A 24,369-nucleotide genomic window follows, 5' to 3' on the forward strand; every position below is an offset into this window, starting at 1 on the left:
ATATACTACTTAAACGGCATCCTGAACATTTCGTTATCGATAACAACGAGATGCTTCGAGGTGCTTTCTTCTTTCGCAATACAAACGCAGGGTTCCTTCGTTGCAAAATAGATAATTTTGCATACTTGTGATAGTATCGTGGAATGTTCATTTCGCAACTTTACCTTTTTTTCTAATATTTCTCTGTAATTTTATTTCACTTCAATCATAAAAAGATCGTTTTAATTAATAAATTATTTAATTTTTAATCTATTTGTACAAATATTTCGTGATTTCTTCACGGATTTTAGGCGAAAAATGCAGGATTTCTTAATATAATAAGAAAATATATAAATTCCCTGATAAAACGGGAATGTTTCTCTAACATAATTGTATATCAGTAACGAACACAAAAATTTGTTGCAAAACGATGGACGTCAAAGATTTTTTTAAAGAATTACTAAACTTTTTTCTTACTCAACTAATGCCTTCATATTCATTTCTTTACGATACTTGCCTTTAACAATCAAATTGTGATGTTAAAATGTAGTGGTTTACTTGAAATTAATTTTGTTCTTAAATTTAAACGATCATCTTAAATTCGTAATCTGCGTAAAATTCCCGTTAATTTGATACCAAACACGACCTATTTGCGATAAAAATTAATAATTAAAGAGAGATGGAGATATTCAAACAAATTCAATTGTTTTTTAGGTTAATTCGGGATATCTCGGGAAGTTTTTAACCGAAATACGTCGAGTTTGGATTCGTTTTAAAGGATTTTTAATTCTCTTTACGATCATCTTAATTAAAAATAATTTTGAGAAATTTTTGTCAATTAAAAGAATTTTTAAAATTATGAAATCGATCATCTTAAATTCGTAATCTGCGTAAAATTCCCGTTAATTTGATACCAAACACGACCTATTTGCGATAAAAATTAATAATTAAAGAGAGATGGAGATATTCAAACAAATTCAATTGTTTTTTAGGTTAATTCGGGATATCTCGGGAAGTTTTTAACCGAAATACGTCGAGTTTGGATTCGTTTTAAAGGATTTTTAATTCTCTTTACGATCATCTTAATTAAAAATAATTTTGAGAAATTTTTGTCAATTAAAAGAATTTTTAAAATTATGAAATCGATCATCTTAAATTCGTAATCTGCGTAAAATTCCCGTTAATTTGATACCAAACACGACCTATTTGCGATAAAAATTAATAATTAAAGAGAGATGGAGATATTCAAACAAATTAAATTGTTTTTTAGGTTAATTTGGGATATCTCGGGAAGTTTTTAACCGAAATACGTCGAGTTTGGATGCGATTTAAAGGATTTTTAATTCTCTTTACGATTATCTTAATTAAAAATAATTTTGAGAATTTTTTGTCAATTAAAAAATTTTTAAAATAATGAAATCGATCATCTTAAATTCGTAATCTGCGTCAAATTTCCGTTAATTTGATACCAAACACGACCTATTTGCGATAAAAATTAATAATTAAAGAGAGATGGAGATATTCAAACAAATTCAATTGTTTTTTAGGTTAATTTGGGATATCTCGGGAAGTTTTTAACCGAAATACGTCGAGTTTGGATCCGAATTAAAGGATTTTTAATTCTCTTTACGATTATCTTAATTAAAAATAATTTTGAAAAATTTTTGTCAATTAAAAGAATTTTTAAAATTATTAAATCGATCATCCTAAATTCGTAATCTGCGTAAAATTCCCGTTAATTTGATACCAAACATGACCTATTTGCGATAAATTAATGATTAAAGAGAGATGCAGATATATAAACAAATTCAATTGTTTTTTAGGTTAATTCGGGATATCTCGGGAAGTTTTTAACCGAAATACGTCGAGTTTGGATTCGTTTTAAAGGATTTTTAATTCTCTTTACGATTATCTTAATTAAAAATAATTTTGAGAAATTTTTGTCAATTAAAAAATTTTTAAAATAATGAAATCGATCATCTTAAATTCGTAATCTGCGTAAAATTCCCGTTAATTTGATACCAAACACGACCTATTTACGGTAAAATTAATAATTAGAGAGAGATGGAGATATTCAAACAAATTCAATTGTTTTTTTAGGTTAATTCGGGATATCTCGGATAGTTTTTAACCGAAATACGTCGAGTTTGGATTCGTTTTAAAGGATTTTTAATTCTCTTTACGATTATCTTAATTAAAAATAATTTTGAGAAATTTTTGTCAATTAAAAGAATTTTTAAAATTATGAAATCGATCATCTTAAATTCGTAATCTGCGTAAAATTCCGGTTAATTTGATACCAAACACGACTTATTTGCGATAAAAATTAATAATTAAAGAGAGATGGAGATATTCAAACAAATTCAATTGTTTTTTAGGTTAATTTGGGATATCTCAGGAAGTTTTTAACCGAAATACGTCGAGTTTGGATTCGTTTTAAAGGATTTTTGATTCTCTTTACGATTATCACAATTAAAAATAATTTTGAGAATTTTTATTAATTAAAATATTTTTAAAATTATGAAATCGATCATCTTAAATTCGTAATCTGCGTAAAATTCCCGTTAATTTGATACCAAACACGACCTATTTGCGATAAAAATTAATAATTAAAGAGAGATGGAGATATTCAAACAAATTCAATTGTTTTTTAGGTTAATTTGGGATATCTCGGGAAGTTTTTAACCGAAATACGTCGAGTTTGGATGCGATTTAAAGGATTCTTAATTCTCTTTACGATTATCTTAATTAAAAATAATTTTGAGAAATTTTTGTCAATTAAAAAATTTTTAAAATAATGAAATCGATCATCCTAAATTCGTAATCTGCGTAAAATTCCCGTTAATTTGATACCAAACATGACCTATTTGCGATAAATTAATGATTAAAGAGAGATGCAGATATATAAACAAATTCAATTGTTTTTTTAGGTTAATTCGGGATATCTCGGGAAGTTTTTAACCGAAATACGTCGAGTTTGGATTCGTTTTAAAGGATTTTTAATTCTCTTTACGATTATCTTAATTAAAAATAATTTTGAGAAATTTTTGTCAATTAAAAAATTTTTAAAATAATGAAATCGATCATCTTAAATTCGTAATCTGCGTAAAATTCCCGTTAATTTGATACCAAACACGACCTATTTACGGTAAAATTAATAATTAGAGAGAGATGGAGATATTCAAACAAATTCAATTGTTTTTTTAGGTTAATTCGGGATATCTCGGATAGTTTTTAACCGAAATACGTCGAGTTTGGATTCGTTTTAAAGGATTTTTAATTCTCTTTACGATTATCTTAATTAAAAATAATTTTGAGAAATTTTTGTCAATTAAAAGAATTTTTAAAATTATGAAATCGATCATCTTAAATTCGTAATCTGCGTAAAATTCCGGTTAATTTGATACCAAACACGACTTATTTGCGATAAAAATTAATAATTAAAGAGAGATGGAGATATTCAAACAAATTCAATTGTTTTTTAGGTTAATTTGGGATATCTCAGGAAGTTTTTAACCGAAATACGTCGAGTTTGGATTCGTTTTAAAGGATTTTTGATTCTCTTTACGATTATCACAATTAAAAATAATTTTGAGAATTTTTATTAATTAAAATATTTTTAAAATTATGAAATCGATCATCTTAAATTCGTAATCTGCGTAAAATTCCCGTTAATTTGATACCAAACACGACCTATTTGCGATAAAAATTAATAATTAAAGAGAGATGGAGATATTCAAACAAATTCAATTGTTTTTTAGGTTAATTTGGGATATCTCGGGAAGTTTTTAACCGAAATACGTCGAGTTTGGATTCGTTTTAAAGGATTTTTAATTCTCTTTACGATTATCTTAATTAAAAATAATTTTGAGAAATTTTTGTAAATTAAAAAATTTTTAAAATAATGAAATCGATCATCCTAAATTCGTAATCTGCGTAAAATTCCCGTTAATTTGATACCAAACACGACCTATTTGCGATAAAAATTAATAATTAAAGAGAGATGAAAATATTGAAACAAATTCAATTGTTTTTTAGGTTAATTTGGGATATCTCGGGAAGTTTTTAACCGAAATACGTCGAGTTTGGATCCGAATTAAAGGATTTTTAATTCTCTTTACGATTATCTTAATTAAAAATAATTTTGAAAAATTTTTGTCAATTAAAAGAATTTTTAAAATTATTAAATCGATCATCATAAATTCGTAATCTGCGTAAAATTCCCGTTAATTTGATACCAAACACGACCTATTTGCGATAAAAATTACTAATTAAAGACAGATGGAGATATTCAAACAAATTCAATTGTTTTTTAGGTTAATTTGGGATATCTCGGGAAGTTTTTAACCGAAATACGTCGAGTTTGGATTCGTTTTAAAGGATTTTTAATTCTCTTTAAATTCCCTTAATTAAAAATAATTTTGAGAAATTTTTGTCAATTAAAAAATTTTTAAAATAATTAAATCGATCATCCTAAATTCGTAATCTGCGTAAAATTCCCGTTAATTTGATACCAAACATGACCTATTTGCGATAAATTAATGATTAAAGAGAGATGCAGATATATAAACAAATTCAATTGTTTTTTTAGGTTAATTCGGGGTATCTCGGGAAGTTTTTAACCGAAATACGTCGAGTTTGGATTCGTTTTAAAGGATTTTTAATTCTCTTTACGATTATCTTAATTAAAAATAATTTTGAGAAATTTTTGTCAATTAAAAGAATTTTTAAAATTATAAAATCGATCATCCTAAATTCGTAATCTGCGTAAAATTCCCGTTAATTTGATACCAAACACGACCTATTTGCGATAAAAATTAATAATTAAAGAGAGATGGAGGTATTCAAACAAATTCAATTGTTTTTTAGGTTAATTTGGTATATCTCGGGAAGTTTTTAACCGAAATACGTCGAGTTTGGATTCGTTTTAAAGTATTTTTAATTCTCTTTACGATTATCTTAATTAAATATATTTCTTCAAACACTATGAGAAGTCGTGTAAAAAAATGTAACGTTAGAAACACTTTTTATGTATAATTACATATGTATGTAGCACATAAAACCGCAGGATTAACAGGGATAGAGAATGGAAGGATTATAAAAACCCTTCTTGATTGCAATCCCTAGAGATTATAAAATACAGTTTTTAGTGACACTAAAAACTGTAATTATATTATTTTAAAGAAAAATAATCTAAAATGAAAGCAATTAAATTTATATAAATCAAATATCTGTTTAAAATTTCTTTAATTATTCATTTTATATCAAAACAAAAACAAGAAATTATATAATTGAAATCGTCAGTTATCTCAAACGTTGTTCTAATAATGAACATATGAGCAACACATGTCGATTTATCTCAAGAACATATAAAAACACATCCTGCGTACAGCGCGCAATGTCCGTTGATCATCAAAACGCACTTAAATTTCAGTGCGTACCCAAACTATTCAAAATCTTCCGCGAAATAAATAATAAATAAAAATGCAAATAATCCTTTTCGGATTATTTTGTGTACAGTATTCATTAGTTTTCGGTGAAAACGATGTGTTAAGGTTAAAAGATCACCGGGAATTTTTCAATTTTGGAATTAAAAAGCCAAAAGCGAGTGTAACCGACGATAACGGCGCGTTTAAATCAAAAGTTGAAGTTTTAGGGAGAATCTTTAAAGAGAAAATAACCGAAATCAAGTCAAACAATCAATTGGATTTTATTTTTTTGATTGATGCCTCATCGAGTATCGGGGAGATTAATTTTAAAAATGAATTAAAATTCGTTCGGAAATTACTGAGTGATGTCACCATCGATTACGATCATTCCAGAATTGCTTTGATCACGTATAGTTCGAGAAATAAAATAGTTAAGAGTGTTGATGAAATTTCAAAACCAAAAATGGAAAATAATAAATGTTTGTTGTTAAATAAAGAAATCGATAATATTACTTATTCCGGTGGGGACACTTTTACTTTAGGAGCTTTTGAAACTGCCAAAGAAATTTTTCAACATTCTAGAAATTCGAGTAAGAAGGTTTTGTTTCTTATCACCGATGGGTTTTCTAATGGGGGCGATCCCGTTCCTGTTGCGCAAGATTTAAAAAAAGATAATGTTACTATATTTACCATTGGAATAAGAAACGGAAATTTTCAAGAATTGTATCAATTATCTTCTTCGCCCGGCGAATATTACAGTTATCTTTTAGACAGTTATAATCAATTTGAGAGCTTAGCCAGGAGAGCTTTACATGTTGGTAAGAAAATTATTAATTAATAAAGAAAAAACGTTATTATTAAAAAAAAATGTTTTAGATTTACAAACTGGTGAATATATTCCATTGGGGACATCGAAACCTTGCGATAATTTATGCAAAGAGGGAAACTGTTGCGATGAAGAAGCTTTATGTACGTGCGGAACATCGACTGGCCATTACAGTTGTATTTGTAAACCAGGTTTTTTCGGTTCTGGATTACACAATGATTGTTCACGTAATTAATTTGTTTTTGGCACAAAAGAAAATTGATTAATTAATTAATTTCCATATTAGCTTGTCCAATTAACACATTTTCAAACGGCCCGAATTTATGTCTTCCTTGTCCCGATCCAAATCAATCGGCCAATTTGGGTTCGATCGGAATTGAAAGTTGTAAATGTAAAAGTGGATTTCAACCAACGAATGATAATAGATGCGAAGTTTTAAAATGTGAAAAATTAGCAGCACCAGAGCATGGATATTTTGTTAAAAAACGAGAATGCGCTAACGTTTTAAACAGCGCTTGTGGAATCCGTTGTGAAATTGGTTATATCCTCGAAGGAACCAGCATAAGATTGTGTCAAGCGAATGCTACATGGAGTGGACAAGAACCATCATGTTTAGGTAAAAATTAAATTAATATAATTTAATTTATCATCAACGTTTATTTTTAGTAAAAACTTGTGAGGCTTTACAAACCCCTCTTCACGGCAACATGACATGTAAACACCAAGAATTAGAAACAACTTACACAAACGAACCAAAACTCCCCGTTGATACGGTTTGTTCGTTTTCCTGCGACCAAGGAAGAACATTATTAGGCTCCAAACAAAGAACTTGCCTACCGTTAGCTCATTGGGATGGTTTAAAAACATCGTGCAAATGTGATAATATCTCAAATTTATTTAAAAACTTTATTATTAAACAAAAATCGTTTCAGTGGTGAAATGTAATAAGTTACCAAAAATTCCTTTCGGGAAAATCGAACCAAGTTCTTGTCAAATTGGAAAACAAAATTTCGGAAAACATTGTTCGATTTCTTGCGAGGATGGTTTCGAATTAATCGGGCCGAAAGAGAAAATTTGTAATGGATTCCACGGAAATTGGAATAACAAAAAAGATAATAAATGTAAAGATGTTACAAAGCCGGTTTTAATTTGCCCAGAAAATATAAAAAATTTTACTTTACCCGGGAAAAATTATGGAAACGCTCATTGGAAACTCCTCAATGTGACCGATAATTCAGGTTTAAACGTAACGATTTGGACGAAACCCTCCATTTCTAACGTAACCAATTTTAAATTTAAACTTGGTACAACTATTGTTACGTATTATGCGCAAGATTTTCAAAGAAACGTTGCTAAATGTAGCTTTAATGTGGAAATAATTGGTAAGTTAATAATAAATCTAATCTAATAATAATTAGAATAATTAGCTCAGATAAGAATTGATATACAGGGTTGTCTCAGCGAGACCGGTCATTAGACGTTTCTGGGGTTCTGGCCAAAATAAAAATTTGAGAATTCAGACATAAGTATTATCAATTACGTTCTCTTCGTCTAAAATATTTTCAGATTTCTAGCACTTCCGGTTATACCGGAAGGCGCCACCTACTTTTTTTTTTTTTTAATGGAAAACCCTGTATATTTTTACATATTTGGATTTTACTGTTTTGAAGGTTGATAAATAAGTTTACTTTTTGTAATTTTATTCGGCCGTTCTCGAGTTATTCGATTTTTTCTAGAAAAATCTGCTCCAACGGACATTTTTTCAAAAAATCATAGAACACTCGATTTTTGAGATATCAATTTAGATCAATTTAGAATTTAGATTTCATGGCACACTAGGCTAAATATCCATAATATGTGTGCATTTTTCAAAAAACCCTAATTATCTCCCAAACTATTAATGTTAGGTATGGGACATATCGGATATAAAAGATGTAGAATGAGACGCCGAAGACGACTAAGTAATAAAATATGGGGGGTGCCATTTAAAAAAATAAAGTTATGGTACTTCCAAATTTTGAAAAGTTAACGTGCTATAGTAAAGTGACCGAACGTTCTAGGTAGCCGTTCTCGGCACCAAAACATACTCCATCATGTTGCTTAAGCATGTTTTGAATCCTAAATTGATATCCCGAAAATCGAGTGTTCTCTGATTTTTTGAACAAATGTCTGCTGAATTGCAAAAAGTAAAGTTATTTATAAACCTTGAAAACAGACAAATCCAAATATGCAAAAATATACAGGGTGTTCCATTTAAAAAAATAAAGTAGGTGGCGATTTCCGGTATAACCGGAAGTGCAAGAAATATGAAAATATTTTAGTCGAAGAGATCGTAATTGGTAATACTTAAGTCTGAATTCTCAAATTTTTATTTTCGCCAGAACCCCAGAAACGTCTAATGACCGGTCTCGCTGAGACACCTGTAGTTACTTATTTAATCGTATGGATGTAGAAAGTGTGGCGAAGAAAATATTAATTAGTATTAAGAAATAAAAAAAAGGTATTGTTCAGCGGAGTGGAAGACTGGGAAGTACTGGAAGGGTCTAGATGGAGAAGAGGAAGACTGGTCAAAACGAAGAAAAGACAAGAAGGAAGATTGACATTGAAACCTAAAAAAATATATTGTATTGGAAGAAAGCTAGAAAGATACTGGTAGTAGCAGAAAGAAACTAAACAGAGATTGTAACAATAAGCACAAGATTCGGCATGGAGGAAGGAAATTGAAACGAGTCTCTCAAAGGAACTAGAGATTGGAAAGTACTGGAAGGGTCTAGATGGAGAAGAGGAAGACTGGTCAAAAAGAAGGAAACACAAGAAGGAAGATCGACATTGAAACTTAAAGAAAGTGATTAAACGAAAAAAGGGAATGTTACAAATATGCTGGTAATAGAAGAAAGAGGGCAAATAGAAGCTGGAAAGATGAAAAAGAAACTTTGACAATTAATCGGGTATTGAGAGGAACCTGTAGAAGCAAGACAACTACTGCGCAGAAAAGAAAATGTGTGGAAATAGCATGGTAATAGAAAAAAGGGGCTGAATATATATAAATTGGAGACTACACAAAGAAGAAGGAATTAGATTAAAAAGGAGAAAGCTAGAAAGATACTGGTAGTAGCAGAAAGAAACTAAACAGAGATTGTAACAATAAGCACAAGATTCGGCATGGAGGAAGGAAATTGAAACGAGTCTCTCAAAGGAACTAGAGATTGGAAAGTACTGGAAGGGTCTAGATGGAGAAGAGGAAGACTGGTCAAAAAGAAGGAAACACAAGAAGGAAGATCGACATTGAACCTTAAAGAAAGTGATTAAACGAGAAAAGGGAATGTTACAAATATGCTGGTAATAGAAGAAAGAGGCCAAATAGATGCTGGAAAGATGAAAAAGAATCATTGACAATGAGTCAGGTATTGGGAGGAACCTGTAAAAGCAAGAAAACTACTGTGCAGAGAAGAAAATGTGTGGAAATAGCATGGTAATAGAAGAAAGGGACTGAGTAAATACAAATCGGAGATTGGATAAAGAAGAAAGGATTAAGAGGAAAATTGAAACAAGACTCTAAAACGAACTAAAAAGACTTCTAGTAGAAATCCTTTGATGATGTGATATCAGATTTTCAGTTTTCTGATTCAATCAAGTTTACGATTTATATTTACTAAATAATTTATAAATTCCAAACTTGGAATTTTACATCTGCCTTGATTATTCCACCTTAATAACAATTTCACCTCTTGTTCTATAAGTTTAAGGAACGTTTGAGGTTAGGTTATTCCAAATATAAACATTTAAAATTTTATTCGTTAAGAGTGTAAAGGCAAAAAAGGTATTGTTCAGGGGAATAAAAGACTGGAAACTACTGGAAGGGTCTAGATGGAGAAGAGGAAGACTGGTCAAAAAGGACGAAACACAAAAAGGAAAATTGACATTGAAACTTAAAGAAAGTGATTAAATTAGAAAAGGGAATGTTACAAAAATGCTGGTAATAGAAGAAAGGGGCCTAATAGAAGCTGGAAAGATGAAAAAGAATCTTTGACAATGAATCAGGTATAGGGAGGAACTTGTAAAAACAAGAAAACTACTGCGCAGAGAAGAAAATATGTGAAAATAGCATGGTAATAAGTACAAATCGGAGATTGGATAAAGAAGAAAGATTTTCAGTTTTCTGACTCACAAGGGGACCACCAGACGTGTGACCCTCCGATTTTGAAAAAATTTGGTGTAAGGGTAGGAAATTATATTTAAACCTTATTGGTGAAGTACTATTATTAGACGCCTAGGCATTTTGGAGAAAATAAATTTTAAAAATTTTGAAATTTTAAGTTTCGTGAAGTGCGTCTAGTCAACCCTATTGGTTTTACGCTCGTGGCAACAGGTCCGGCAGCTGAGCTAGTTAAGGCGCTAGTTACAGACTCGATGCCCCGAGTTCGCGCCTCGGTAACGGCGTTTTTTTTTTTTTTAATTATAAATTTATTTTTACGTTAAGTCGTAATATGGTAAAGTACTGTGAGGTAATATAACACAAAAAACCTTTTTTCTACACCCACATGTATATGTATATGTTCTGTTTTCTGCACAATTGACATAACAAATTACTTTTGAGAAATACTACGAAAAACACGCATTCTTTGTGTAAATACCAAGAGTAAACATATAAGAGTTAAGGAAAGTACAGAAATATATATATATATATATATATATATATATATTCAAGAACCCTTCTACCATTTAATGGTATAGGGCATCACAAATTTATAAAAAAGACATTTTATTTATACTCACATCAATGTGGCAGGTAAGCAATTGTTAGGGTGATATATATCATAAAAACATTGAAAACATAAATTTTCGTAGCACACTGCGCACCTTAATAGAGTAGGGTTTTTACAAGAGCACGGTTTTTTTAGAACATTAGAATTAAAGCACACTTCATTCACATATAAAAAGACCTCTCTATCATCAGTTAGTTTTGATGCAAACCAAGCATACCTTAACATATTGTTAAAAACAGATGCTGACAACTGATGATGTACAAGAGAGTGAATTTTTATACAATCTTCTCTCCCCGAAATTTCTCGCTTTTTTTCTATCAAAGCGGAACAATTTTGAAGCCGTTTGATGAAGTTCTTAACTTGTCTATAAAAATAAACATCACAAGGTTGGCAGAGGGGAGTACATCTTGCAGGAATCACTTTTAACGTACAAATTGAATGGTGATTATCGTCCTTAAAAATGTCATCATATAAGGATGGATTTGTTTGGCCTCCCCAGGAATCAAATTTCGGGGAGAGAAGATTGTATAAAAATTCACTCTCTTGTACATCATCAGTTGTCAGCATCTGTTTTTAACAATATGTTAAGATATGCTTGGTTTGCATCAAAACTAACTGATGATAGAGAGGTCTTTTTAAATGTGAATGAAGTATGCTTTAATTCTAATGTTCTAAAAAAACCGTGCTCTTGTAAAAACCCTACTCTATTAAGGTGCGCAGTGTGCTACGAAAATTTATGTTTTCAATGTTTTTATGATATATATCACCCTAACAATTGCTTACCTGCCACATTGATGTGAGTATAAATAAAATGTCTTTTTTATAAATTTGTGATGCCCTATACCATTAAATGGTAGAAGGGTTCTTGAATATATATATATATATATATATATATATATATTTCTGTACTTTCCTTAACTCTTATATGTTTACTCTTGGTATTTACACAAAGAATGCGTGTTTTTCGTAGTATTTCTCAAAAGTAATTTGTTATGTCAATTGTGCAGAAAACAGAACATATACATATACATGTGGGTGTAGAAAAAAGGTTTTTTGTGTTATATTACCTCACAGTACTTTACCATATTACGACTTAACGTAAAAATAAATTTATAATTAAAAAAAAAAAAAACGCCGTTACCGAGGCGCGAACTCGGGGCATCCAGTCTGTAACTAGCGCCTTAACTAGCTCAGCTGCCGGACCTGTTGCCACGAGCGTAAAACCAATAGGGTTGACTAGACGCACTTCACGAAACTTAAAATTTCAAAATTTTTAAAATTTATTTTCTCCAAAATGACTAGGCGTCTAATAATAGTACTTCACCAATAAGGTTTAAATATAATTTCCTACCCTTACACCAAATTTTTTCAAAATCGGAGGGTCACACGTCTGGTGGTCCCCTTGTCAATCAAGTTTACGATTTATATTTATTAAATTATTTGTAAATTCCAAACTTGGAGTTTTGCATCTGCCTTAATAACGATTTTGCATCATGTTCTATAAGTTTTCAATTTCTACAGATTACGAATGTTATCGATGTAACTTATCAGACGGGAGCCATTGAAAATAATTTGTTAGAAGAGACGGCAAATGAAGCACCAACTAAAGAAGACAAAGATAGAAAATGGCGAAAAAGAGATTTTAGTTTTGAATTAGTTGAATACAATTTAGAAGAAGATCCTGTTCACGAACATTTTTCACACTGTAATTTAGCAGTAGCTGTTTTCTTAACATCCCTTAGGCCTGTTGCTGAAACTATACCTTACCAGTCAAATTATCCAAAGGAACAGAATTCTTAACCTTACAAAAGAAAAGTTTTTTATTGGTATAAATCAGTTCATGGACTATCATAAGATACTTTCTTGGAAGTGTTACTGATCATCTAGCAATGATCTAGGAATTCTATGTCCTGGGATAGATTTGATATGATTTTATCAAATTTGCATTGCAACAAAAATCACAATTTGACTCTTACTAATAGATAAACGAAATCTTTGAGACGTTATATTTCGGTACGTCCGTAGATGAGTCAATGATAGCATTCAAAGGTCGATTATTGATCAAACAATACAACCCCATGAAACCCATCAAAAGGGGTTATAAGGTATGGGCACTTGCTGGCCACAAAGGTTATATTTTGCGAGTCGATGTGTGACAAGGGAGAAATGGAGCTACGAATGAAGAATGGAAGGACTATGGGTTGGGAGAAAAAGTTGTGTTATCTCTGACCAAAAAGGAATGGGGCAAAAAAAGAGTGATCTACTTCGACAATCACAAATACGTAGGAAAACCAAATATTCTATACCACGTGATATTGGTCTTTCTAATATAGAATCACACTCATTCCACAATCTAGATCTCATTCCAAATGTAGCATATGTCATGTTAAAAACTGTATGGCAAAAGTTTATTAATTATTGACATATATAACATTATTGATAACATATAGCAAATATAATTAATACTTATTATAATAATTTTTTATTAATTATTTTAGATAATGAAAAACCCACCATAGAATTATGTTCAGATCCACCACCTTATTTAACATTCGATAAATCCGGTGCAAACATAACTTGGGATGAACCAAACATTTTCGACAACTCAAGAAATGTTCGAGTCGAGAAATCCCATGATTTTGGTTTCTTCAAAGTTGGAACAACTTCGGTAATTTACAAAGCGATCGATTTATCGAATAACACAAATACATGCGTTTTAAACATCACCGTTGAAGTGGCAGTATGCGACCCCCTTCCAAATCCATTGTTTGGACAATCAAGTTGTACAACTGGCGATAATAAAATGCAATGCGTTATCACTTGCCAAGAAGGATATGCTTTACCAATACCATTACAAAGCGAAAGTATCGATTACGGGGATGTTCAATACGTTTGCAACGAAGATAACCCACCGTGGATGGAAAATAAGATTTTTCCTGAATGCACGAGTAAATTAAAAAAATTAATTAAATTAATTAATTAATAAAAAAAAATCTTTTTAGTAACCGAAATTCCATTGGAATTAATTGATAACGTAACAATTCATATCGAATCGAAAGAAATCGAAGCAATTTGTTCGGATAACAAAAAATTAAGCGAATTAAATAAAAACGTTGCCGTCGATTTAGAAAAATCCCTTAAAGAAGCTTGTAACGACATCGATTGTTTCGTTAAAACCGAATCTGAATGCGAAGAGGTTTCGGAAAAAATTAAAAGGCAAACTCAAGAGACCCAAAAAAGAAAGAAGCCGAAAAGGATTAAAGTCAAATTGCGATTAAACGCGAAAAATAAACCCAATAAAAGGAAGAAATTAAAAAGGATTCGAGATGATTTAAAAAATATTGAATCGTTGAATGGTAATCCTGTTATTGCTATTAGATTTGAAGCTGGAACTATTATTTGTCCCGATGGGTGTGTTGTAAGAAAACAAAAATGTGGTAAGAAATTAAATATAGTAAAACAAGTTGCTCTATTCTATGTTTATAGATAAACTCGGGGTATTCCCCGAGAACTAGGACTATACCTAGAACTAGAATTATTTGCGTTTAGACTTTAGAAGGGTTTAGACTTTCCTTAGCAGTATTTAGTTTTCTGCAAGCAGTATCTATCCTTTCCTGTTGGAATCTAGTCCATTACTAACAGTATATAGTCTTCCAGTAGCAGTATTTAGTGTTGTGCAAGCAATATTTAGTATTTTATAAGAAGTATCTAGTCTTCCATTTGCGGAATTTAATCATCTACAAGCAATATTTCATATTCTGCATGTATTAAATAAGCTTGTATTACAAGTGTGTGTGATTGATTTTCAATTATCAGTACCTAATCTTCTTTCACTAGTATTTTGCGCCCCGCAAGCAGTATCTTGTTCTATTGAAGCAATATCTAGTCTTCTACAAGCAATATTTAGTCATTTACAACCTGTATCTAACCTTCTGTATGTATTAAGTTGTCTTGTATTACAAGTGTTGTGTCTGGTCTTCCATTAGCAATACCTAGTCTTTTTCCAGAAGTAGGTAGCCTTCTGCAAGACAGGTCTAGACTTTCCTTAGCAGTATATAGTTTTCTGCAAGCAGTATCTATCCTTTCCTGTTGGAATCTAGTCCATTACTAACAGTATCTAGTCTTCCAGTAGCAGTATTTAGTGTTGTGTAAGCAGTATTTAGTATTTTATAAGAAGTATCTAGTCTTCCATTTGCGGAATTTAATCATCTACAAGCAATATTTCATATTCTGCATGTATTAAATAAGCTTGTATTACAACTGTGTGTGATTGATTTTCAATTATCAGTACCTAATCTTCTTTCACTAGTATTTTGCGCCCCGCAAGCAGTATCTTGTTCTATTGTAGCAATATCTAGTCTTCTACAAGCAATATTTAGTCATTTACAACCAGTATCTAACTTTCTGTATGTATTGTCTTGTATTACATGTGTTGTGTCTGGTCTTCCATTAGCAATACCTAGTCTTTTTCCAGAAGTAGGTAGCCTTCTACAAGAAAGGTCTAGACTTCCCTTAGCATTATTTAGTTTTCTGCAAGCAGTATCTATCCTTTCCTGTTGGAATCTAGTCCATTACTAACAGTATCTAGTCTTCCAGTAGCAGTATTTAGTGTTGTGCAAGCAGTATTTAATATTTTATATGAAGTATCTAGTCTTCCATTTGCGGAATTTAATCATCTACAAGCAATATTTAACTTTCTACATGTATTAAATAGTCTTGTATTACAAGTGTTGTGACTGATTTTCAATTATCAGTATGTAATCTGCTTCCACTAGTATTTTGCGCGCTGCAAGCAGTATCTTGTTCTATTATAGCAATATCTAGTCTCCTACAAACAATATTTACAACCAGTATCTAACCTTCTGTATGTATTAAATTGTCTTGTATTACAAGTATTGTGTCTGGTCTTCCATTAGCAATACCTAGCCTTTCTCCTGACGTAGATAGCCCTCCGTAACAAGGATCTAGACTTTCCTTAGCAGTATTTAGTTTTCTGCAAGCAGTATTTATCCTGTTATGTTGGAATCTATTGCATTACCAACAGTATCTACCATATTTGTTGATGCTCAGTTCCAAGTGAGATGGAAAAAAACGCCCATCAGCTATCTCTCTTCTGGAACTCTTCACTCTGTTTAATGATGTCGTTAGCCCTTAACTCATACATTCCATCTAAGTTAGCCGATAATGTCACGACTCTAAATTTTGTAGTAACATTTGTCATAGAGTGCGTCACATTATCAATATCCCCACCATCCCCATTTCACAACGTCGTCGATTTCACAAATGTGGCTAATAATTTGAACCTTAATTGACCCATGTCTACCTTGTGAATCGACGATCAGCTTGACACCGCTGGTGATAGTTTGGAATGTCATCTTCGAAGTTGCTCCCAAACATTCTGCAACTGGCCACATGTCCTTGAAAACAGATCGCTAACTGCTGGATGTCACCTTACAACGTTCAGATTTGCTCACCAAGTCACATAGGCAGCAGACGTATTGTTGCTGCTTATCAACTCTTCCTCTTTTAGGAGCTCTTCTATTTGACACCCATTTGATACATAGTTCTAAAAATATATACCGTCAGTAGGAATTATTTCCACATTTCGACATTACTGTAGCCCAAAATCAGTAATTTCATCGATATTTTCACTGGTCGCTTTTTAACAAGAGATAACGAAAACAACTGATGTCTGCCATGGTCACGCAATATTTAACTTTCTGCATGTACTAAATAGTCTTATATTGTAAGTATTATGACTTATTTTTCATTATCGGTATCTAGTCTTCTACCAGTAATACCTAATCTTCTGCAAGCAATATTTACCAGTATCTAACCTTCTGTATGTATTAAGTTGTCTTGTATTACAAGTGTTGTGTCGATAATGGTGTTCCATTATCAGTACTTAGTCCTTTTCCAGCTATAGGTAGCCTTCTGCAAGCAGTATCTAGTCTTCCTTTAGTAGTATCTAGTTCTCTGCCAACACTATCTAAACTTCTGCCAACACTATCTCACTTCTGCTAACAGTATCCAGTAATCTGCAAACGCGCAGTCTTTTATTGCCTGTAAAAGTTATCCAGTAGTTATCCGTAGTCTTAAGACGCACTGTATATTATTATTATATTAAATATAATACATTTAATATTAAAAATGACGTTTATTATGACATTATAAATCAAAATTGACGTTTAAGAAGTGTCACATAGACATATCTCCAAAAATAATTAAAAATGTTTTTTTTTAAGTACGATGTCCCCTTGGAACATTTCATAATAAAACGTCTCAAAGTTGCCAAAGTTGTGATTTGGGATCATACAACGATAAGGAAGCACAAACCCAATGTTTTTCATGCCCTGAAAACAAATCAACAAAAAAATTGCATTCAAAATCAATAACAGCTTGTATTGGTTTGTTATAAAAAAATTTATCATTATTATTCTCAAAATAAATCTTTTTCTTCCATAGAAAAATGCCCACCAGGAAAAATTGGCCGTAAAAGAACAATTCGACCGAGAAATTACCCAAATATAACAATAACAAGAGTAACCCTTCCCCCTTATTGCAAATCTTGCCCTCTCGGAACTTATCAATCAAATTACGGTCAACACGAATGTTTAAAATGCCCTCTTGGTTACACGACTAATTCTGTTGGAAGTAAATCGATTTATGATTGCGTTCCATCCGTTGACTTAATATGCACGAATCTTACAATATGTAATCAAGGAAAATGTATCGTTCAAGATAACTTTTATTACTCCTGCGAATGTAATCATTTATTTATCGGGTCGCATTGCGAAACTAAAATTAATACATGTTCGTATTCACCATGTCTTCATGGTGGAATTTGCAAATTAAAATCTGATGGTTTAGAATACTTTTGTTCATGCCCCGAAGGATTTTCAGGTCAAAATTGTGAAATTCCCGAAGAAAAATGCACATTAAAATGCGAAAACGGCGGGACGTGTTTGCATGATGATCAGGATGAGATTTGCGTATGCAAAGATAGATTCACAGGAAAATTATGTAACCAAAAAATATCTGATTATTGCACCAATAGTTTTAAAATTTGCGAAAATAACTCGACTTGCATCAACGAAGGAAATTCAGTTAGATGTATTTGTCAACCCGGTTTTATTGGGAGACGATGTTCTTATCTTCCATGCGATTTTCAACCTTGCCCAAAACAATCAATTTGCGAAAACATTTATGCATCAAATGCAACAAGAAAAAGTTATGTTTGTCAATGTTACGATGGTTTTACCGGAATAAATTGTACGGAAAGGGTCGATCCGTGTTTTAGAAATAAATGCAAAAATAATGGAAAATGTAGAGTTATCGGAAAATCTTACATTTGTGAGTGCCAAAATGATTTTTATGGCGAATTTTGCGATTTTGAAGCTAAGGAGAGATACATTTTAAGTTTTAATAGAGCCGGAGTTACAGATTCAGTACGATTAGGTGGATTCAAAGACAGTCTAAATGAAGTAAGTCAATTAATTAATTAAGTCATTAATTAATTTTTTTTTTATTAGATTTCAGTTTGTTCTTGGATTCACACTTTAGATAACTTCAATTATGGAACTGTTTTATCTTACGCCACAAGAGAACATGATAATGCTTTTACAATCACTGATTATGCGGGGTAAAAATGTATTAATTTGTTTTAATTAATAATAAAGAAATAATTTTTTTGCAGGCTTGTTTTTTATATCAACAATAAAACGATTATTAGCGATATAAAACTAAATGATGGATTTTGGCACTATTTCTGCTTTACATGGTCTGGATTAACGGGAACTTATCAGGTTTATGTCGATGGTAAAATTGCTCAAAAAGGAAATGAATTTGCTAAAGGAGAATATTTAGGAGGTAAAATAAAATGCCTAAATCAATCCTTGAATACTCTAATACAAGATTTGCCTTTCAAAAAGATAGTCTCCAAATAATAGAGTTCTGGTCATTAGCTTATTTGCAGCCGCAGTAGTAATAAGACGATTCAGGTTATCAGTGACTGTTAAATTGATCCTAGTTGGGTTGGGTCGGGTTTAGCTGCCCGATTCGTAAGGAAATTTCTACTGGATAAATTTTACTGGTTATAGAAGACTGATAGTGCTTGCAGAAGACTGGATACTGCTAGCATGAGTGAGATTATGTTGGCAGAAGTTTAGATAATATTGGCAGAGAAGTAAATACTACTAAGGGAAGACTAGATACTGCTTGCAAAAGGCTTCCTACAGCTGGAAAACGACTAATACAAGACAACTTAATACATACCGAATGTTTTATACTGGGTAAATATTGTTTGTAGAAGACTAGATACTGCTGCAATAGAAGAAAATACTGCTTGCAGAGTGCAAATACAGGTGGAAGAAGACTAAATACTGATAATGAAAAATCAGTCATAATACTTACAATACAAGACTATTTAATACATGCAGAAAGTTAAATATGGCTTCTAGATGATTAAATTCTGCAAATGAAAGACTAGATACCTCTTATAAAATACTAGATACTGCTTGCAGGAAACTAGATACTCCTAAGCGAAGTGTTGGCACTTGTTGCAGAAGGCTACTTACTGCTGGAGAAGGTAGAGGTAGTGATAATGGAAGACCAGACACAACACTTGTAATACACGACTACTTAATACATACAAACGGTTAAATACTAGTTATAAATGAGTAAATATTGCTTGCAGAAGATTAGGTATTGCTTGTAGAAGACTATATACTGCTGCAATAGAACAAGATACTGCTTGCAGAGTGCAAAATACTGGTGGAAGAAGATTAGATACTAATAATGGAAAATCAGTCACAACACTTGTAATACAAGCTTATTTAATACATGCAGAAAGTTAAATATTGCTTGTAGATCATTATATTCCGCTAATGGAATACTAGATGTGTCTTATAAAATACTAGATACTTCTTACAAAACACTATATACTACTGGAAGACTAGATACTGTTGGTAATAGACTAGATTCCAATAGGAAAGGATAGAAACTGCTTGCAGAAAACTAAATACTGCTAAGGGAAGTCTAGACTCTTCTTGCAGAAGGCTACCTACTTCTGGAGAAAGACTAGGTACTCATAATGGAAAATCAGACACAACACTACACAGTACAACGCAAGACCACAAGTACCATGACCAAAAATATGATGATTTAACTCAACTTATCAATACACAAAATTGCTTAGTTTAGCCCCTAGAGAACCTCAATGGATTTTATTCATTTTTTGGTCTTGCATTTGTATCAATAGACTACAGCTATTTGTGGAATAAACTCTAATTTCGAAAATTATAGGTTGCTTAAAAACTTTGTCACAATAAATTATGCATTCATATTTTTTTAACCCCCTTTACAAACACTATCATTCTTTTTTTTTCTGAGTAGTTACTTTAATTTAAAAACTATTTTCTCTCTTACAAAATTTCAGTTGGGTGAATGGTTTAGCCACAAAAAAATATTTTCTAAATCTCCACAAGCGCGAATGAGTGCTATAAGGTAACACTAATAACGTTTTTTTTTTTAATAGTTGGCTAGGTATAATTAATTTTAAAAACAAAAACAGTTTGTCACTTAAACCTGACAGCGGTATTCCTATTTTTAGTCCTCTAGCAGCTAAACTAAGCAATTTTGTATATAGATAAGTTTAGTTAAACCATCATATTTTTGGTCAAGGTCTTGCGTTGTACACGTCATTTCGGGACACCTGTATAAGACAACTTAATACATACAGAAGGTTAGATACTGATTGTAAATGAGTAAATATTGCTTGCCGAAGATTAGGTATTACTTGTAAAAGACTGCTGCAATAGACCAAAATACTGCTTACAGAGTGCAAAATACTGGTGATAGAAGACTGTATACTGATAATGAAAAATCAGTCATAATACTTACAATACAAGACTATTTAATACGTGCAGAAAGTTAAATATTGCTTGCAGATGATTAAATTCCGCTAACGAAAGACTAGATACTTCTTATAAAATACTAAATAGTGCTTACACAACACTGAATACTGCCACTGGAAGACTACTAGAGATACTATTGTTAATGGACTAGATTCCAAGAGGAAAGGATAGATACTGCTTGTAGAAAACTAAATACTGCTAAGGAAAGTCTAGACCCTTCTTGTGGAAGGCTACATACTTCTGGAAAAAGACTAGATATTGCTAATGGAAGACCTGACACAACACTTGTAATACAGGACTATTTAATACTTACAGAGAGATAGATACTGCTGAAGATAACTAAATACTGCTAATGGAAGACCAAATACTTCTGATAAAATACTGGATACTGCTAGAAGAACACTAAATACTGCTGGCAGAAAAAAGACCTGACACAACACTTGTAATACAGGACTATTTAATACTTACAGAGAGGTAGATACTGCTGAAGATAACTAAATACTGCTAATGGAAGACCAAATACTTCTGATAAAATACTGGATACTGCTAGAAGAACACTAAATACTGCTGGCAGAAAACTATATGATACTGAAAGACTTGATGCTGTTGGTAATAGACTAAATACTGCTAAGGGAAGATTAGACACTGCTTGCAGAAGGCTAGGTTGCTGGCAAAAGACTAGGTACTGCTATAGAAGACCTAGGCTTTTTCATTGAACTAAAACTGGACTAACACTATACCTAGAACTAGAATCATTCGGGTTTAGCCGTCTTTAGAGACGTGTGGCTAAACCCAAATGATTCTAGTTCTAGGTATAGAGTTAGTTCTACATAGTAACAGTGCAAGTATAAAACTAAAACTAACACTATACCTAGAACTAGAATCATTTGGGTTTAGCCATCTTTAGAGACGTGTGGCTAAACCCAAATGATTCTAATTATAAGGAAAGTCTAGACACTTCTTGCAGAAGACTACCTACTTCTGGAAAAGGACAAGGTATTGCTAATGGAAGACCAGACACAACACTTGTAATACAAGACAAGATACTGCTTGCAGATGACTAAATACTGCTCTAATGGAAGACCAGATACTTCTGATAACATACTAGATACTGCTTGAAAAACACTAAATATTGCTGGCAGAAGACTAAATGATACTGGAAGACTTGTTGCTGTTGTTAATGGACTAAATACTGCTAAGGGAAGATTAAATACTGCTTGCATAAGTATACCTATTGCTGGCAAAAGTTTAGTTACTGCTAATAAAAGCCCTGGGCTTTCATCTTTCCGAATCCCTCCGAGAAGTAGAGTAGAATTTATCCACTGTCTGTTCAGAACTCTACCAACAGGATACAAGAAAATGGCATCTTACCTCTGCACTTCGAGCACTCAGCACCGTTAGATTGGATTCTGCTAAAATCAAAGTGTAGGACCCAACCCAGAATTTCTCGAGTTATTTTCCTCGATTCGGACATAGCATAGTTTATAATTTATTTTTTTCATCATCTAGGATGTACTCCAAGAAGATATCTTTCTTAGCAACAAAAAATTGGTCTTAAATCGAAATTCTAGAACTGGTGTAGACTTACAACTGAAATAACTCTCTAATCACTTCCACATTGAATCTCTGACTTCTCTTAAATTCATTTTGTTTTTCTAAACCTTATTATTATTTCAGGAAATGGAACAATGATGATTGGTCAAGAACAAGATATAATGGGAGGAAGATTCAGCCAATCCGAAGCATTTCTAGGAAAACTCTCCGAATTTGATATGTGGAGTAGAATCTTAGACATAAAAGAAATCAAATCGATTATGAATTCGTGCAATGGCCAGCCGTTTGGTGACGTTATTTCTTGGCCAATTTTAAAAGATTTCGTTTTCGGCCACGTCCAAGTATTTCGTCTTTATTTTAAATTGAGTCAAAATGAGTTTTGAATTTAATTTTTTAGATTGAGTCATCACCATTTTGCCAACAATGCAAACCGCCCAATCCCTTATACAATGGCCACATTGAAATCAAAAATAACACCGCTTTTTACATCTGCAACAAAGGATACACTTTAAATGAGGAATTGTATTTAAATGGAAGAAAATGTAATAAAGCTACTGAATGGGAAGATCGAATCGAACCTTTTTGTAGAAGTAAAATTTTTTTTTGATTATATTAATTAATTATTAATTAAATATAATATTTAGCTGTTTATTGTGGTTATCCGGGATATTTACGCCATGGAAGAATTTTAGGAAGGCGTTATTCATATCAAAGCGAAATAAAACATATTTGCAATCCAACTTATTCCTTAATAGGTTCCTCAATAAGGAAATGTACAGATAACGGAACATGGTCTCCAGAACCTCCAAAATGCGAAGGAAAACGTTGCAAAGCTTTTAAGACTCCAAATAATTCAAAAATTACGATTTTTTCCGATTATAGTGACGAATACATCGAAGGCGTTGATAGTTTCGATATGGGAACATCAATAGAAATTTTATGCGAAAATGGAAGTAAATTAATCGGGGAAAATTATTTAACATGCAATGAAAATGGCCAATGGGATAATGAAATTCCCGAATGCGTTTCGACCAAACCAAAATTACCATGTCCTTTAGACCATATTCCGGCTCCACCTGAAAATGGGTTTATTGTAGAAAAAAGTAAAGAAGAAGCTTTTAATGGCACCGGAAATGTTATTCAATATAAATGTAATGATGGGTTTTTAATGGAAGGTGTTTCAACGTCAACGTGTATTATTGATGGGTATTGGAGTCAACCTAACGTTACTTGTAAAAGTAAGTAAAAAATTTACGAATGAATCGTTTTTAATTTTTTATTAGTTGCAGCAAAAAAGTGTCCTAATCCTCCAAAAATTAAAAATAGCAAAATAATGAAAGCTTTTGAGAAGAGCTTTTACGTAGTTGGGGATAACATCACGTTCGAGTGTTTACCCGGTTATAAATTGCTGGGTAACTCTATCGTTAGATGTATTGACCCTGGAAAATGGACAAGAATTAAACCAAAATGCATCAGTAAGAAAATATTTCACATCTCATTAAAAGTATTAATCTATTTTATTTTAACAGAAATTTCTTGTGGTAAACCAGACGTTGCGGAAAGTACCGAAATTTTAGGAGAGTCCTATTTATTCGATGATACGATAACTTTACTTTGCGGTGATAATAAAAACTATAAGTTAACTTGTGGTAGTTCGGGAAGTTGGATAGGAGATATAAATAATTCTTGTTAAGATATATTTTTATAATATTTAACCTTCGAGCGGGCGCGCCCGATTTTATAACACGAGCGGGCGCCTATCATAAATTTTATGATTTAGGTCCGTATTAATAAGTATTACGTTATTTTTAATAAAACACATTTTGCTAGAGTAAAAATATTTAGTTTATATTAAACAATTGTTAAAAACATAAAATGAAATCGATTCATTTTTGAAATCT

General features: G+C 31.8%; 1 protein-coding gene across 1 annotated transcript; it reads left to right on the plus strand.

Annotated features, from left to right (window-relative positions):
• The first annotated feature begins 12 nt into the window (after positions 1-12).
• Positions 13-24,306, plus strand: LOC111415429 (sushi, von Willebrand factor type A, EGF and pentraxin domain-containing protein 1-like). The gene is made up of 16 exons (XM_023047128.2): positions 13-6,226; positions 6,285-6,461; positions 6,521-6,850; positions 6,901-7,110; positions 7,167-7,616; positions 13,499-13,948; positions 14,003-14,437; positions 17,246-17,407; positions 17,466-18,484; positions 18,533-18,642; positions 18,697-18,869; positions 22,592-22,809; positions 22,866-23,058; positions 23,113-23,706; positions 23,752-23,943; positions 23,998-24,306. Exons 1-16 carry the CDS (start codon positions 5,464-5,466, stop codon positions 24,159-24,161), a joined length of 5,640 nt encoding a protein of 1,879 aa, XP_022902896.1. The 5' UTR covers positions 13-5,463; the 3' UTR covers positions 24,162-24,306.
• The last annotated feature ends 63 nt before the right edge of the window (positions 24,307-24,369 follow it).

This window comes from Onthophagus taurus, chromosome 11 (assembly GCF_036711975.1).
Source record: "Onthophagus taurus isolate NC chromosome 11, IU_Otau_3.0, whole genome shotgun sequence".
In the NCBI taxonomy this organism is placed as follows: Eukaryota; Metazoa; Arthropoda; class Insecta; order Coleoptera; family Scarabaeidae; genus Onthophagus; species Onthophagus taurus.

Bases quoted from the DNA above. Each gene is read 5' to 3' on its own strand.
- LOC111415429 (XM_023047128.2), top strand. From the start codon at position 5,464: ATGCAAATAATCCTTTTCGGATTATTTTGTGTACAGTATTCATTAGTT. The intron at 7,111-7,166 runs GTGATAATATCT...AAATCGTTTCAG, and splicing joins TTTAAAAACATCGTGCAAAT to TGGTGAAATGTAATAAGTTA. The intron at 23,944-23,997 runs GTAAGAAAATAT...TTATTTTAACAG, and splicing joins AATTAAACCAAAATGCATCA to AAATTTCTTGTGGTAAACCA.